At 41.6% G+C, this 14,286-nt stretch overlaps 1 protein-coding gene across 1 annotated transcript in view; it reads left to right on the forward strand.

Moving 5' to 3' along the window:
* The window catches only part of Col14a1 (collagen type XIV alpha 1 chain), a 209,903-nt gene that overhangs the window by 57,949 nt on the left and 137,668 nt on the right, over positions 1 to 14,286 (forward strand). Inside the window, exons 6-9 of the mRNA XM_032915565.1 lie at positions 393 to 548; positions 1,397 to 1,516; positions 4,358 to 4,522; positions 10,343 to 10,504. Coding sequence (XP_032771456.1) covers positions 393 to 548; positions 1,397 to 1,516; positions 4,358 to 4,522; positions 10,343 to 10,504 — 603 coding nt within the window. The remainder of the gene's footprint in view (positions 1 to 392; positions 549 to 1,396; positions 1,517 to 4,357; positions 4,523 to 10,342; positions 10,505 to 14,286) is intronic.

A 14,286-nucleotide genomic window follows, 5' to 3' on the forward strand; every position in this document is an offset into this window, starting at 1 on the left:
TAGCCATCAGCCCATCCCAGGAAGAGGACCCTCAATGACACTGTTGAGACCTTTCCTGGAAAGAATTTCCTTCAGGCTGAAGCGCAAGGCTGGAAGATGTTGTACAGACACCACTTTCTAAAGCATACGGCAGGGTGAGTTGCCAGGTTGGCCTGAACCTGACAACACTTTGCTAACTGTTTCCAGAACCCTCAATTCTGCTGCCAACCATTACTACAAGTTTTTCCTTGGAAGAATGCATTTAAGGGAAGAGTTATAAAAAGAAAGATGGCAGCTTTGATGGAACTTTATTGTGTTCTTAGCACTAAGTTATCTGAACGACACTGAAACTCACTCCCACTGTTAAAAGTTCTGACAGTAACACATATGATTTTGTGGTTTGCCCTTTGCAGAAATAAAATTCTTCTGCGAGACTCCAGCCATCGCTGACATTGTCATCCTGGTGGATGGATCATGGAGTATTGGGAGATTCAACTTCAGGCTGGTGCGGAATTTCTTGGAAAACCTGGTCACAGCGTTCAACGTGGGCTCAGAAAAGACAAGAATTGGTAAAACTTTGGCCCATAAAAGCTAGTTGCTATTGAAATTTTCTGGGATGATTCTTAATAAATTCAGAAACCCTTTACAAATCTTCCTTCAAAGTTACAGGGTCAGCTACACTGGTGTTCCTGAAAGCAGATGTTCAGATCAGTAAATATCTATTCTTAACAATTTTTTATTATCCCCATTAAATTTTCCAATTGATGTTATCATTCATTTGACTATTGAATATGTTAATTCTTTGGAAACTCTTTCTTCTCTTTACTATTGATAATAATAAATAAAGCTTTAGAACAAGCTGTCATAAGAATTTATCACACTGCCATCTGTATTTAAAAGAAACACCCAAGTCCAGGGAAATGTTGAATTAAAAGCTGGAAATAATATTTTGGCAACGTATCTTTGTCAAGGTAATTCTAGTTAAGATAAAAAGAGGAAAAACTTCTGTAAATCTTTGTGTCATATTCTGAGCAACATGATAATATATTTTCTATAAAAGTTTTATAGTTATAACTTTTAAGTAGTCACTAAGGACTATCATTCCTTTGAGAAGACAACAAATAAATTTAGAATTTTATCTGCATATGACTGACCTTTTTTCTTTTAAATGCCAAGTACCTTATTATTTGTTAGCTTTTAAATAACTAGAAAATACGTAAAGCCCCCATGCACTTCCAGATACATCCAACTAGAGTTCATTAGCTGATGCCAGGACTTCTCTTTGAAAGCACACAGCCAGGAAAAGGAAAAAAATGTTAGACAGAGGAGGCCCTTACTCAGCCTGCCTTCTTGAGCAGTCATGAGATCCTGAGTAGCACATAACTTATCAGAGTGCTTTCTCTTCCTTCTTTTCCAGGCTTGGCACAGTACAGTGGGGACCCCAGAATAGAGTGGCACCTGAATGCCTTTAACACGAAAGATGAAGTGATTGATGCTGTCCGAAGCCTTCCATACAAAGGAGGAAATACCCTAACAGGTATGTTTTCTTCAGCGCACATCCTTATCTTGCCAAAGAGCATTTGTATTCTTTTTTTTTTTTTTTTTGCTACTTTTAAAGAGATGACATAGTATTTTCTTCTCTCTCTCTCTCTCTCTCTCTCTCTCTCTCTCTCTCTCTCTCTCTCACTGTGTAACATTAAAAAAAATCTTAGATGGTCATTTTATCAAACAGCATTAAGATCCAATCCAATCCAACCCAACCCAAACTAACCCAGCCCAACCCAAACCAACCAAATCCAATCCAATCCAATCCAATCCAATCCAATCCAATCCAATCCAATCCAATCCAATCCAATCCAGTCCAATCCAATCCAATCCAATCCAATCGAAAAGCATACTGACTTTATACTTAGATTCTGAGGAGTGATGATAGAAAAACATTAAAACTCACTGTTTTCCACCGTTAGCTACATTTTCTATACAAGCAGTCAACTCGCTATGTTCAGTACGAATGCTGCAGTTCATAGCACACAATAGTCTTGAGTCTGAACCCGGGGGTTGCAGGCAGTGCTCATTGGCCTTGTGTGGCTTGATGGTGCACACGGTACTGTGCATGTGCTACGCGTCCAGAAGTTAGGTTGCTATGATGTGCTGGGTGACGTAATGTGGGCCAGTGCGACCAGAAACACCTCAGACGCATGGCAGATTATTTATGCACCTTTCTCCCAGGAGCGGACAACATCCCATTCAATGTCTCTTTTTTTTTTTTGGTTCTTTTTTTCGGAGCTGGGGACCGAACCCAGGGCCTTGCGCTTCCTAGGCAAGAGCTCTACCACTGAGCTAAATCCCCAACCCCTTCAATGTCTCATTTTTAATTAATGACTTTTCATTACCCTTACCTGAAGCCTTGGTGACTAATTATCATGGAAATATTTGAAGATTTTTGATCCACTAGTATTTTTGATACCCGATTACTATAGCAGTATTTACATTAAAGTTATCTGTGTCATGAACGTAAGTGGTTTGTGTTAATGTGGCTGATTTTCTAGCATTTTATTTTTTAGTGCACTAATTAGTTTAGTGAACAAAGTAGACCAATATGCAATAGCAACAGAGCAATGCAAGGAGAAAGATGGAAATACAATTAAAAGATCCAAAGGAAATACTAGCTGTAGGAGGGAACAAACCCCAGTAAACACCCACTATAAAACAATGAGGAGCGTATTTGGTGGATTCGCTGGGACTCATGGAGAATCTCTAAGCTTGATGAGTTCCAAACAGAAAGCGGGGGTGCGGTGGGGTGGGGGGGGCACCAACACCAGAAATCCAAGGACTGCCGAATAGCTAGACAGACACATGTGGTAATAAGAGAGATAACTAGAAGAGAAGGGAAAGGGAGACAGAGGAAGACATAATACTTGAAATGATAATGGCTGAGAATTTCCCCCAAATTAGTGTCAGGCACCAAACTCTGTATTTCTCCTCCTCCTCCTCTCCCTCCTCCTTCTTCTCCTCTTCTTCCTCTTCCTCCTCATCCTCTTCCTCCTTCTCCTCTTCTTCCTTCTTCTCCTCTTCTTCCTCCTCCTCCTCCTCTTCTCCTCTTCCTCTCCCTCCTTCTCTTCCTCCTCTCCCCCTCCTCCTTCCCCTCCTCCTCCTCCTCCTCCTTTTCATCCTTTTCCTCCTCCTCTTCTTCCTCCTCCTCCTTCTTCTTCCTTCTCCTCCTCCTCCACTTCCTCCCCCTCTCCCTCCTCCCCTTCCCCTCCTCCTCCTTTTTCTCTTTCTCATTCTCTTCTCCCTCTCCCTGTCCTCCTCCTCCCCCTCCTCCTTCTCCCTCCTGTGCCCACCTCTTCCTCTCTCATCCTCCTTACCCTTCTCCTCCTCTTCCTCCTTCTCCCCTACCTTCCTTTCTGTGTTGGGGATTGAACCCAAAGCCTCTCAAGCTAGGTAAGGGTTCTTCCAAGGAACTATGTCTCCAGCATTATTTGAACAGTTTTTAGCCTTAGGACAGCTGTTGCCTTTCATGGCTTGGAGGCTCAGTTTTAGCCATGAAGATCTGTTTATGGACTTCTAAATAAACTGTTGGCCTCTTGATAATTAATTGCCTTGCCAATCTGAAGCATACTTTAGTGAAATTGTTAACAGCTATGGAAAGTTATTAAACACAGAACCAATATTGCATGGTTTTCCATTTCTTCCCTGGTAAACACTGTATCAAAACGCAGTAGCTTGACTTTGGAACTCAGTCAGGTCTGCAGACCAGTGGTTAGCTCCATGAGGCCTGAGTGAAGCTCTAGAGTCAATCCTTTTCTTGGCCTCATAATGAAGCAAGTGAACAAATACGATCAATGAGAGAGAAAGATGGGGAGTCTCATCATCCAACCTAACGCTTGACACTCAACAAGGGTTCAGTAAACGTTTGGACAGCAATTTGGTGCTCTAAAGGATTTCTTGCAATAAAGATGCCTGATGTTTTGTATATTTTAAAAGGAGAAAAAGAGAAAAATAAAGAATAAAAGATTTCTTAAATAGTTTTAGAGGCAAGAATGTTTATTAAAGATTCATCCAAGAGAAATGTAGCTATGATTAAGATGAATGCAATGTATTATTCTGCAGTAACTCTGCTGTTATTGGCATGTTTTGCATTCTCTGAGGAGAAGTCCAAGGAAGACTCTGTGTTGTAGGCCCCGATGCAATAGCAGGTTCTTTTTTATTACCTCTATTCTAGTGGGTTTGGCTTTTTCATCAGGTTGTTGTGAAAATGAAAGCTCACATCTCATAAAAACCCTTTTAGCTCTACTCATCATGGGGATACAGTGATACCCTTTCCAAACTAGAAGACTTTAATTAGGGCTGTTTCGTTTGTGTTTATTTCTCCCAGGTCTTGCTTTGAACTTTATTTTTGAGAATAGCTTTAAGCCAGAAGCAGGATCGAGGAGTGGCGTTTCCAAGATTGGCATTTTAATCACAGATGGAAAGTCCCAGGATGATATTATCCCACCTTCTAGAAACCTCCGTGAGGCTGGCGTAGAGTTGTTTGCAATAGGTACGTATACATCCGTTAGATTTCATTTTATAATTTTACTTGTTTACTGTCTATTATTTAGTGTGCATGGATGGAAGTGTGTGTGTGTGTGTGTGTATGTGTGTGTGTGTGTGTGTGTTTGTATGTATGTGTGTGTTTAGATCATAACTTGTGGGGGGTCACTACTCTGCTTCCACCATGTAAGTCCCGAGAAAGTAAACACCCTTAATAGCAGCACTAGGGAGGTAGAGGCAAGTGGGTCTCTGAGTTCAAGACCAGCTTCACCTACAGAATGAGTTCCAGGATGGCCAGGGCTACACAGAGAAGCCTTGTTTCAAGGAAAAGCCAGAATGAAAGACTATGAGGCCGGAGCTCAGTGGGCTGGGTGGGAAGTGTGTCTCCCCTCCGAGCCATCTAATCAATCCTGGTTGGTTTTAAGACAGGTTCCTGTCTCCGTTTGAGTGCTGGAATCACAGATGTAAATATAACTGGCTGTGATACGTTGTATGTGTCTCTCACCGCCCAGTTTTCACTGTGGACATAGGCACGTGCCACTTAATGTAATGCACGTTGCTCCGAGAGTCAGAGACCTGAGTACTTTCTATATCTGACTTGCCATCTGAGTCCAGCTTCTTGCGATTAAATAAGAATGATTTTGTCACGTAGGCCACAGTGTCTGGATCTAAGACAAATACTGAGCACACGACTTTTGAAAAAGCATATAGTGACATGCTAAAGTTAGTCACATTTGTTTTCATTTAATTTGTCATGACTTGCTTCTCAGAGTCAGTTCATAGCGGTGTCTGTGCTAGTTGTACAAGAATATCCAAGGAATTAGGAGTCCTGCAGCTTTTAAAGATGTGCAGTGTTACTGACTTGAATCAAACACTCTGAAAGCTATCAGTTCATGAAAAAGGATATATACAACAGATCCAGAATAACAAAATATTTACATGATAAGCTTTGCCTTTGATTAAAATGTTTACAGTTTCTCTGGCAAGAGGAAGATCTTCCACTTAGTAGAGACCAATAAACTTTGGAAGGAAAAAAAACCCTGATTCCCAAGGACAGTGAAACATTAATCAAAATGATATAGCAAATCTCTCACCAGAGCTCTGAACTCACTTGAAGTCTCTTGTTCAGAATGGCCCACTTAGCTATATTTTACACAGTTAATTATTCTGTTGTCAATCTTTAGTCTTCTTATTAAGATCATGCTTCAGTCTTTTCATGATCTTTCTGTAAGACAGCTCTCCATGACCAGAGAATACTTTCAGGTTCTGTAGAGGTCAGAAAAGGTAATGGTGGGTGCTGTACTGAAATTGACTCCAGGCTTTAAACCCTACTGTCTCAGTTAGGGTTTCTACTGCAGTGAAGAGACAACCTGAGCACAGCAATTCTTAATAAAGGAAAACATTTAATGGCAGCTGGCTTAGCATTCAGAAATGTAGTCCATTATCATCATGGTGGAATGCATGGTGAGAAATATCCAGCGTACAGGCAGACATGGTACTGGAGAGGAAGCTGAAAGTTCTACATCTGGATTCTCAGGTGTCAGGAAGGAAGACTTGGGCCTAGGTTAAGCTTCTGAAACCTCAAAGCCCACCTCCAGTGACACATTTCCTCCAACAGGACGAAATCTACTCCAACAAGGCAACACCTTCTAAGCGTGCCACTCGCTATAGGCCTAAGGGGCCCATTTTATTCAAACCACCACACCTACTAAATTAGCATAGCCAGGGAGAAGGTGTCTTGCAAGCCTTACTTTAATAACTCCCAGATCTTCAAGACATAGCGATGTAGGCCTTTTATTGCAACACTTGGGAGGTAAAGGTGGGCGGAGCTCTGTAAGTTTGCTGTCAGTGTGGTCCGCACAGACAGTTCTGTGCCAGCCAGGGCTACTTGCAAGACTCTGTTCTTTGAAAACATATTTCAGGGTTGAGAACCACTGATAGATCCATTAGAGTATCTTCTCTATGTCTATCTGATTCTTGGAGAAAGATCGTAAAAGACTCCTTGTTTGGGCTGGAGAGATGGCTCAGCAGTTAAAAGCACTGACTACTCTTCCAGAGGTCCTGAGTTCAAATCCCAGCAACCACATGGTGGCTCACAACCATCTGTAGTGAGATCTGATGCCCTAGTCTGGTATTTCTGAAGACACCTACAGCATATTTATATATAATATATAAATAAATCTTAAACAACAAAAAAAGACAACAAGAATTAAAAAAGATTCCTTGTTTGTCCACTTAATTTTATTCTTACTTTGTATGTTAGAGTAGGTTTCTGATTAGTCACTTGTTTAGGACTTATTTGCTTCTGTTTCTTATAAGAGAAAGCATGTAGTAGGGGCTGGCTTAGAGGTTCATTGTCATCGGGGTGGGGAGCCTGGCAGCATTCAGGCAGACATGGTGCTGGAGAAGGAACCCAGACCTCTACTCTGGATCAGCAGGCAGCAGAGACAGAACGTTTGTTTTGTTTTGTTTTTTGAGATAGGTTTTCTCTGTTCAGTTCTTGAATTCACTCTGTAGAGCAGGGCAGCTTCGAGTGCAGAGACCCACCTGCCTTCGCCTCTAAAGTGCTAGGATTAAAGGCGTGCGCCACCACCACAGGCATAGAACTTCTTTCTTATTAGTGTCTGACATGCCTGGCAAAAGCAGCAGGAACTGTTAACACCATGTTCTTCCGTTCTTCTCCAACTCCCTGCAGCCTCTCTAAACAGAAAGTCACTAGACGGTGAGATTGTACCTTCACTGCTTGACAATACCCCACCCAGTCCTCGACCCTCTCCAAGAGCTCTGTAAATGACCCTGGTCAGAAACATTTTCAGAAGTAGCACTATTACCCTTAGCACTGAAAATAAAAATGTGCACAAAATGTGCATCTAAGAATATTATCTTTCTTCAAGTAAGCAGGGGATATTGTCTTGAACTATATAACTGTAATTGCTCCATTTTCCCATTCATGGAAGAGAGAACAGAAGAGGCCCAAGGGAAAAATGTAAAATGAATAATATTCAAACTCTCCTTGACTAGTTTTAAATCCATCTTGTTTTGTGGAAGGTGAGGGGAGTACTGTATCCCAGTGGTATGTAGGAACCATCTCGTCCCAGTTTTCAAGAGCTACCTATGCACGTTGCACCCCTCATCTGCAAATCTTTTGACCTTGCATACATGTATGATATTAGTCATAGGTATCTATATGATAGAAAATGGAAAACACTGGAAATCTGCACAGGAACGTGACTGCTAAGTATTTTGCAACATCTTGGAGTAACATAGAAGGGCAATAAACCATGTGGGCCTTTTAGTCCTGGGAATTGCTTCAGTTGCTTGTACTAGGCATTAACATTTATTACTCTGAAGCTGAACAGTGCATCTTTCAGAGCTGCCAACAAGAGAAAAAAATGCCTAGAAACCACGCAGACTCGCTGCTCGGTTTGTGGGTTATAGAATGCTTTATTCAAGAATTACTAACTCCACTGCGTGCCAGGCATTGTGGTGCGTTCTGGGGCGCAAGGATGACTGGAGCCAAACTCCTGACTGCACACATTCCTTCCAAGTCATCGCCACCATTTCCTTTATTTTCCATGCAGTTACAGCAGTCAAACTATTTTATTCATAAAGATGGGGAAGTCAAAAGATGGGAGGGAGAGAGGCAGAAGCTCTTCTAGCATCAAGCGCAGGCTTGCACAGCATGAGAATGCGTTGTCTGCGGAGCTGCTTCAGCGCACACTCAGTGTTACGTCGACTCGGTTGTGCATTGCACAAGTCCCTTGGCCAAGAAACGTCAGATGCATATTTCTTTATGTCTTGCATCCGGCTTTTAAGAAAGCCTCTGCAGTAGGGTTAAGCCGACGGGGGATTATCTTGTGTGTTTATCCTGAGCTTTATGCTCTTGTTCATAATCCTTAGAAGAGTGTGTAAACAAAATTTAGTGAATTTATCCACATGTTTTTTGAAACTACCTGGAAGTGAGCAGTATTCCTTATCTTAAGCCTCTTAATGCACATAATTCAGTTGCTATTTAAGCTTTGTCACTTAATATTTTGAGACTGAGAGATGTGTAATTATCTCGGGCAGCCATATAAGAAGTTGTTTGTGCTCCCCCAGGCCATCTCTGTTCCATGCCTCTAAAGTGGCTCTTTTTAATACCCTCATATGATTGACACCATCTCTCTAACATGCGTGTAAAGTGGCCCCCTTTTTTAATACCCTCATGTGATTGACATTACAGGGATTTGTAGAGAAATCCTCCTTGCTTGCTGACTCTTGGAAAAGAGAAATCTCCCATCACACCCATGAAACATAACCACGTGCCTTTCCTCTTCTGTCTCCCATTTCCCCTGCTCTTTGTAACGCCCCTCTGAGAGGCAGCGTGGTGTAGTGCAGCAACAGCCTTTCTAGTCTTGTAACCTTCAGAGAAGTTCCCTAACTCTGTGCGTGTGCAAAGCAGCGAGAGTTGTGTAAAGAAGCACCAGCAGTTGTGAGGGTTGAGTGAGTGCATTGTCAACAGTGAACAACACAGTGCTTGGGGTAGAGGAAACATACCCCAAGCCTCTGCATCCTCTGCATCCTCTGCATCCTCTGCATCCTCTGCATCCTCTGCATCCTCTGCATCCTCTGCATCCTCTGCATCCTCTGCAGCCACTGCCTTTTGCCCCACTCTTTTGTTCTATCTTTAAGACACTCAGCATTCTTCTCGTCCTGTCATGATGGAGTTCAGTAGCTACTATGGAAGCCACAGAACTTCTTTATTTGATTCATCGGAAATTGCAGAGGTCACTGGGCAGTAAATCGTGTTTGAGTCCATTAAAAATATCTTCACCTCCATTTCAGTATTGCATAAAATAGTTATATCTATAACATTTTCATCCTAGTAGTATTTCTCAATTATTTATTTTTTGAGGTCCAGCACCCTCCACTGTAGCTCAGGCTAGCCTGTAGCTCCCACTATGTAGCCCAAGCTGGCCTTGAACTATGGCAGTCTGTGTAGTTCGTGACTGATGAGATTATAAACACTTTTCTGAATGTAAACTTATTTTGCAGAAGTTTAAATCTGAAGATTGATAGTTTAGTTTTTCTTGATTCTATATCATTTGTGCGAGAAGAACTTATGCCAAAGTTAATTCTCCTGTCGGTGTGTGCTGTGAAAATCAGCGCCTAATTACTTGGGAAGCATCCCACATGAAACACTCCCCTGTTGCTTTTTCTTGTGTTTTTGAGATGGGACCTCACCATGTAGCACTGTTTGGTCTAGAATTCCCTGTGTAGACCAAGCTGGCCTTGCATTCACAGAGATCTACCTGCCTTTGCCTCCCAAGTTGCTGGGATTAAAGGTGTGTGCCATGACACTGCTACATTTTTCCTTTTGCAATTAAAAAGTTATTCAATTGAATAAATACTGTACTTTCAATATATTCCACTAAACCCAACTACCTTGTTTCCCCCCACCTCTGTCTTCTTTTATGAGTCTCCTTTTTTCTCCTTAGAAAGTTTGGTTTGTACTCTCATATATTTTCAAACAGGATTTTATATGTACCTCTGTACCTAAAATCTAGGACAATAAATGAGAAAAAAATACATTATTTGCCTTTTAGAGACTGACTTAATTAATGTGATTTTCTCCATTTATATCCATTTTTCCTGTAAATGACATAACTTCATTCCTCTCTGTGGCTGATAAATACCGTGTGTGTGTATACACATTTTCTTTATCCCGTTGAGTGTCATTGGCTGCATAAAGGATCCATCTGTCTGAGGAGAGGGTGCTTTCTCTGACTGGGCGAGCCCCCTACAATTGCATCAGTATCACCGTCCTTCCTGTTATCCTCCATGGCAGGGGTTAAAAATGCTGACCTGAGCGAGCTGCAGGAGATAGCCTCTGAGCCAGACAGCACCCATGTGTACAATGTTGCTGAGTTCGACCTGATGCACACAGTGGTGGAGAGCCTGACCCGGACCGTATGCTCCAGAGTGGAAGAGCAGGACAAGGAGATTAAAGGTAAGAGAGGAGAGGAGAAAGACCCAAGGTGTGTGGGCATCACAACCTGCACAGGTCTGGCACTGTCTACAACCACACACACACACACACACATACACACACACATACGCACACGCACACACACACACACACACACACACACACACACACACACACACACGTACGTCTGTATCACTGTAGACACAGCACTGTGGATGCTGAACCATAAGGAGAGAAAGCACGCCCTCAGGGTTATCATGCTCATGGGCCTTTCACCATGCACGTAAGTCAATTATGGTGGGCACAGGTCTATCATGGACTATAAAAATTCCTACTTTTTTCAAGTTGACTTTCTTAACACTCTATTTTCTTTCCAGTGCTTCGTGAAGGTAAGCAACACTTGCTTTGGCTGGCAGAGATTTTCTCTGAAGTGTTAGCGTTTAGACCATTCCGTTTTTTCAGGAGAAATGCTTGGTTGTGAGGTGATCGTGCCATCACATAAGTTGTGAGGAGTGGTTCACAAAGGGCTAGCACCGTCTTTTCCAGCTTTCACCTAATGGCATCACCTGGCAGAGCCACGCTAACTTCAGTAGGCTGCGAGCAACAATAGACTGAGAAGGAAAAACATCTCCATCACAGGAAAGCTCCTGCTGCTCCACACTCCCATTTAACTGCTTCTTACCATCCTTTTGCTAAATCCTGACAGCCAAGAGTAGTCTCCATGTATCTCCATATATGTATATATTCATTTTGAAACAATTATACAAATGGAACTATCCAGTGTTCAGCCTTTGAGAATTGAAATTTTTCATGCTGAATAATTCTTCGGAGACTTTTCCAAATTATATGTGTATCAATGGCTCTTTGTTTTCACTGGTATGGATGTCCCACCATTTATTCAAGTATTTGCATGTTCTAGATTCTTTCCAGAATCCAGGATACTGTGATAAATCTACTATGAATATTTATTTATTGATTTTTGTGTAAATTAGGTTTTAATTTCTTTCTTTAGTTTAATTTGACTTTTGTTAGAAACTTCTAGACTATTTCTAGACTCTAGAAATGTATGTTCCAAGTGGCAACTTATGAGTGATCCAGTTTCTATGCATTGATGCCAATGTTCATGCTCTTTCTGGTTTTGTTTTAGTTTGAGCCATTCCAAAAGGTTTATGGTCTCAGTCCAATGGTTGGCTCCATCCGCCTCTGTATTTGATTTCTCCTGCCAAGTTGCATGTTACTATTGCAATGGGATGCTGTTCCCTTATTTCCTCCTGTAGAAAGAGCATTTTGATTTTCAAGGAATTGGTGCATTTTATAAATGTAGAATTTGTATAGCATTCTTTTGATGTCTGTAGAATCTAAAGCAGTGAATCTCAACCTGGGGTGAAATGCGCCTTTCACAAGGGTCTCCTAATACCATAACAAAACACAGATATTTATATTATTATACACGGCAGGAGCAAATTACAGCTATGAAATAGCAATAAAAATAATGTTATGGTTGTGGGGTCACCACAACATGGGGAACTGTATTAAAGGGTTGCAACATTAGGACGAGGATCACTGGTCTATAGTTAAGGCTTCAGCCTCCTTCCTGAGTGACATGTATACAATTCCCTTACCTCCAGCTATTTTTCTTTACCATGACTATGTGTCATAAGTAGTGTTATTATTTATTCCTCCACCTATTATAGAATGTTTGATAGTTATAAAGCTAGAAGTTTTATAATTCCTATTTTAAACATCATAGAGTTCCCTGCACAGTGTCTACTGTAGTTCAGGTTGCTTATGCATTTGCGACATAGCTAAGGATGACCTTGAACTTCTGACCCTCCTGATTCCACTTCCCTGGTGCTGGGATTGCAAGTTTGTAGGGTTCTGAAGATTAAACCCAGAGCTTCCTGCATAATAGACAAGCACTCAGGTAACTGATCTGTATCCCCAACTCATACGAAACATAATTTAGAAAACCTGCGGGAATACATTTTATTACACTTCCTTCATTCTATGTTTTGTGTCATTTTTCATTTGTAATAACCTGGGATTCTTTTTTTTAATTAATTTCATTTCCAGTGAGAGAGTATTACACCTTTTATCTCTTTTAAAGGGCAGTCTGCTAGTGATAAAAACCTCTTCTTTTTTCTAAGAGTATCTTGGTTTTCCCTACATTGCTGACACTTGTCTTTGTTGGATGTTGAGATCTTGCTAAACGATCTTATTTCTGAACATTCAAACAGAGTTGTGCTTCTTCCTCTTGGTTTCCAGGATTTATAAATTATTTTCCTTATTCAGATAAGGGGCATATTTCTCTCAATGTTTTAAAGGTTTTTCTTTTCTGCTTTGAGTTCAGTGTTCAGAAGTTGGAGTACGGTTAGCTGAGTACGGTTAGCTGAGTGTGGATTCTTGGGATCTATCTTGTGCACAGTGCATTTTGTTTCCTCAAGTACTGTTCGAGTTCTGACTTTGTTTTCATTCCCCTTTAAGATTTTGATGTTCTGAATTAAAGGTATTTTGTTATGTTCCCAATGTACTTGAGTCTCTGTTACTGTCCCTATGAGCTCTTTAATGAACACAGTTCTGAGATAGCTTGTGTAACAACTGTCTTTGAACTAACTATAGTCCAATTTGGCCTTGAATCAATCCTATAACCAGGATCAAGGCCCTTGATTTCCTTGTTCTGCCTGTATCCGCGTTCAGGTGCTTAGTGTGTAAGGCATGGGCCAGCACACCCACTTCTGCGGAGTGTTGAGTCTCATTGATCTCTCTTGCTCAGGTCAGGCCATTTCTGTGCTAGCAAACAAGCTTGTTGATTCTTCCCTCTGTCCACATGCTGCTGTTGAGCCCATTCATTAATTTTAGTATTGATGTTTTTCCTTTGTTTCCTGACAGTATTACGTTGCCATTGGCTTCAACTGTGTTTTTCATTGTCCATTTTGCACTAATGTGTTCCATGATGGCTGCATGTCTGATCCCAACTTGCCAAGAGTTGAGAGTAATACTTTATTTCTGCTAGTCAGGATTAAAGTCTGGGTTACTTATTTTGCCTACTTTTGTTTCTTGGGGGGAAAAGGGGCTACTCACTGGCCTTCCATTCATAGCCACCTTCTTAGAGAAGCAGGAGTCCCTCATTTCTGTCTTCCAGGTGGCTTCTACTAACAGTTCTGTGGGAGTGGCCTCCATATTGTAGGAAAGCTGGGAAAGACCTGATAGACTACTGTGTGTCTCCAAGCGATGGAGAACATGGAGAGCAGGCTGGGTGGGAAGTTAGGCAGGGCCTCTCCGTGTGCTCCACACTGCTGTCACGGAGAGGGATGGGGGAGGAGGGGTTTTCGGATTCTCCATCCCACCTTGGCTTCGATGGAGGGGTGGGGGTAGATGTTGAGACATAGTATGAAAGTCAAAACAGAGCGGAATTTGGGAGGCTTGTTTAACGTTGGTTGCCATGGGTTACAGTATCAGAGAGTTGAGGTACAGTTGTTTTCCGTAGTGCGTCTGGAGTTACTGCTGAACTTTTTCTGTCTGTGTATGCTAGACTTTCCTGGTCTTTGGTTAGAGAGAACGGTCTTTGTTGGAACAGTTTTTGGGTGAATGCGCTGATGTTTCTATGTTGCCGGGTACCTTTACTTTGCAGTTAGAGATATCTGAGCACCAAAGAGAAAGGGAAATGACTTCTGTGGTGTTTCGTGGGTCCTACAGAGTCTCTTACCTCTACCTCTTTTTCTCTCTGACTTCAGTGCCTTCTTACGCTTGTCTTATACATAATCTCTTCAATTTTTAGCTGTACTTACAGACGGTAGAGAAAA

This window comes from Rattus rattus, chromosome 1 (genome assembly GCF_011064425.1).
Source record: "Rattus rattus isolate New Zealand chromosome 1, Rrattus_CSIRO_v1, whole genome shotgun sequence".
NCBI lineage: Eukaryota > Metazoa > Chordata > Mammalia > Rodentia > Muridae > Rattus > Rattus rattus.